We start from the raw sequence: 3956 nt of genomic DNA on the forward strand, positions 1-3956 counted from the left end.
GTCTGAAAAAGCTCCTCCAGCAGAGATTATTAGATTATACTGGATTATAGATTATAGTAATCTATTTGTTTGTTTCAGGTTACTCCTGATAATTCAAATTATAATAATTCTAAGCTGAATAAAGTAGGCCCTAAAGCATCAAAGATTTTTCATGCAAATTAAAGAGTCCAAGTCCCAAACGTCAATTTAAATTGGAACTGAAACGGAGTACTAGACAAGCCTGTGGACCGGGCCTCCCTTCTAATTCCCTCGTAAAATCGTACGCACGCACACTTTCTCTCCCAATTCCCATCTGCGCGGGCTGCTGCGAATTGAAGCGAGCTAGGACATGGGAGGGAGAGGACGCCACACGCACGCCTGCAAAGCGCAAGGCCGGCCCTGGGCCTAGGCCGGTTGTGCGACCGCCTAGGGCCCAGGCCGGTGGGGGGCCCATCAACCACACCCCCTCCCCACAACAGCCCAGCCCAGCGGCTGCGGCAGAAACCCAGTGTGCTGCACCTGCGGGCTACGGCCTGCTATTGCGCGCAAGCGCAAGCCCAGGAGGGAGAGGGAGCGCTTTATTTTCCGTTTTTTTTAACTACTTTGCTATATCTTACTCGAAAGATTTTTTCTTATCTCTTACTCGATTTTCTCGCTTAAATTTACAGTGCATTTTCTTGTAAGTTATGGTGTAATTTATGAAACTTACATTATAACTTTTGTAAGTTACCGTGTAATTTTTGAATCTTCGCATGTAAGTTTTCAAATTTGTATTGGATTTGGTTTTTTTCTCGAAGATATGGTAATTTAGTGCTCATTATGGTGTTTCTTAGTTGTTTTTTTGTCTTTTACTGTGTCTATCGGATTTTAATCTAAAGATTAAAAATACGTGTGATATGATTATAAAAATCTTTCGAAAGATGCAAAGATGCTCCCTGTTTATAATTGCGACTTCTTTGGCGTCTTCGTTTTCTTTGTTTGTTTTTTTTTCCTTTCCGCAAATCACGACGTACTCCGGCTCTGGCCCTCCGCGACCACGAGCGACTCGCTGACTCCCGGCCACCGCCAGTCACGCGTCGCACGCGCGGCCGCGCCAACGACGTACGCCGCACGGCCGATCGACGTACGCCGGATCGCCGGACTCGCCTCTCTCACGATCTCGGCGTCTCTCCTGGACCTCTCCTGACAGTGGACGCCGACGCCCGGGGCTACAGGAGGAGGGCAAACTGAGGTTAAAGACTTCTTGTTTGTTATTGTGTTATTTCTTCAATTTTTCAAAGAAATTTAGGTTAGCGACTTATTACTTATGGACTTAGGATTTTCTCGCTTGTATGATTACATGATTTATCGATTTTTCCACTCTAAAAGTTAGGTTATAGAGTATATATATTAGAAGTAAAAAAAATAGCATCACCCCTTAAGGGCCCATAGTGTCGAGTTCGTCTAGTGCTTTCCAAATGTCAAGACCGGCCCTAGCAAAGCGGAAACGGTTTTCTGGTTAGGGTTCGCGCCGCCCCCATCTATCTTAGCATGTTGCTCTTTCTAATCATCAATTTCGAATTCCTTTATAATTAATCCTGATCGAGAGAACATTATCTCTTTTTCTCGTAATGTAATGCAGCAGAAGTTTCGTGAACATTATCTATTTTTCTTGTTGTAATGCAGCAGAAATTTCGTTTCTCCATTGGACTAGCATTAATTAATTTTTGCATTCCATTGCCATCCAAACTTGATGCAGATTCCACGGAATTTTGCTATTATGGGTCGCAAAGAGGCGACCGACGGCGGCAGATTTTTCTACGACTGGCAGAGAGGCGACCGACGGATGGTTGTTGTGACGAGGGCCACAAAGAGGAGGTTAAAGGAGGAATCCTACGACCCGGAACTGAGAAAGATGAGGAGGGTGGAGGAACTGAGGAGGTTGAGGAGGCTGGAGGAGGAATCCGGTGACCCGAGGCTAAGAGAAGACCTGATAAGCCGCCTCCCAGACGATGTCCTCAGGGGCATCATCACTCTCCTTCCTACCAAGGATGGCGCCAGCACCCAGGTCCTCTCACGACGGTGGCGCCCGCTCTGGCGCTTCGCGCCTCTCAATCTTGAGGCTTGGGTCAATGGCGAGACAATGGGGAAGGATGTGGCCGCCATCCATGACACGCTTCGAGCCCACGAGGGCCATATCTGTCGACTCTCCCTCATCTAGAGAGATGGCCACGACCGTCGCTTTCTCGTCATCGAATCCATCCTTGGATCCCCCGAGCTTGACCGCCTCCAGGAATTTGAACTGTTCTATGATAATGTTTGCTCTCAAAATCCTCCAGTTCCACTATCTGTACTCCGTATGTCTGCTGCTCTACGTGTTCTCAGGATTCGTTCAACGCGTGATGGTGCACTTCAGTTTCCCATGGAGACTGCTTGCATGCTTGATTTCCCACACCTCAAAGCGCTCACCCTATCCAATGTCAACATCATGGATAGCGCTCTCCATGGTCTTCTTTCGCGATGCCCTGTCTTGGAGAGCTTGGTGTTGGTTGGGAACAGGTGGTGTCGTTGTCTCCATATTAGCTCCTTGACACTTCGGAGCCTTGGTGTGTCAGATGGTTTTTCCTCGGTAGAGGGGAAGCTGGAGGAAGTCACTATTGTGGATGCCCCACTCCTAGAAAGGCTTATTATTCCACGTGACAAATGGCAGGATGACTTTGTTGTTCGGGTTACTCAGGCACCGAAACTGGAGGCATTGGGCTATCTAAGCGATGGAATTTCTAGACTTGAGATTGGGACCATGGTTGTCCAGGTAGCAACATGCACATATTCCATAGGCATTTATATTTCTCAATTTATTTTTTCTTCATGCTCCTCGCTCATACATTTCATTTACCATGTCTATTTCAGAAACTGGTGCCTGTTAGTCTCTCCAATGTGGTGCGCACTGTAAAGATTTTGGCCATTAACACCAATTTTTATCCGAATGTTGTTATTGACTTTATAAAATGCTTTCCATGTGTGGAGAAGCTATACGTCAAGGTAGGAATTTTCTCTTTATTAAAATAAGTGAGTAAACACCCATTTTGTTCTATTGTGCGCGTCTTGGCATTGGCCATCTTCTTGGATCGATAGGCATATCATGTTTCTATCAACTCTTATTTTTTTTCCTTGGCAGGTGCACTATTATGCGTACTTCAATAATGTACAACAAAATGTTTCACTTGAGTGCCTTGATCTACACCTCAAGATGGTGGAATTTATTAACTATCAAGGAAATGTGGAAGATTTGAACTTCATCAGGTTCTTTGTGTTAAATGCTCTAGTGCTAGAGTGTATGAAGCTTGTAACCCATCGTAACAAATGCGACGTGAAATGGATTGAAGAACAACATCAGAAGCTACAGCTTTATAGTGGAGCTTCACGGAGAGTTACATTTGATTTCCAAGCTGATTATGAGGGAGATAGTTTGGTACACATGAAGCACATCAGTGATTTGACTACAAATGATCCATTTGATAGATCATTCTGTAGATGCCGTGATGAGGAAAGATGAATTCCTTTGAAGCTGTTGATCAGTCATATATATACTTTGGTAAGTATCAAGAACATGTTAGTTTACACGCCTCAAAATCCTTTTTTGTTTTGGCATATTTTGTTGCAAGCCTAGGATATTTATTTTTCCAAAGAAGTTGAATGACATCCCTATTCTGTTTTTTTTTTCATTCTTTCTGATTTGCTATGACTGTCTGTTCCTCACCTATTCTACACAAAACAAAATTATGGTGGTTTTGCTACTAATAAGCCAACTGCCGGTCAGATACATACTACATTTTCACCTCTAATGAATACGAGCAAGTTGTAAGAAACCATGTTAGCAAAAAAAATTGTATGTTGAAGAAATAATGAATATTTACTTTGAATTGGGTGTTTTATGGAACATTAACTAACTCCCTAGTCGAACGGCAATAAGCACGATTGGAGATTCTGAATATCAA

General features: G+C 43.9%; 1 protein-coding gene across 1 annotated transcript; it reads left to right on the forward strand.

Annotated features, from left to right (window-relative positions):
* Positions 1-1804: 1804 nt before the first annotated feature.
* Positions 1805-3514, forward strand: LOC127756386 (F-box/LRR-repeat protein At3g26922-like). The gene is made up of 4 exons (XM_052281730.1): positions 1805-2151; positions 2248-2770; positions 2869-3000; positions 3137-3514. Exons 1-4 carry the CDS (start codon positions 1805-1807, stop codon positions 3512-3514), a joined length of 1380 nt encoding a protein of 459 aa, XP_052137690.1.
* Positions 3515-3956: the final 442 nt, after the last annotated feature.

The sequence above is a fragment of the Oryza glaberrima genome, chromosome 12, assembly GCF_000147395.1.
Source record: "Oryza glaberrima chromosome 12, OglaRS2, whole genome shotgun sequence".
Classification (NCBI taxonomy): Eukaryota; Viridiplantae; Streptophyta; class Magnoliopsida; order Poales; family Poaceae; genus Oryza; species Oryza glaberrima.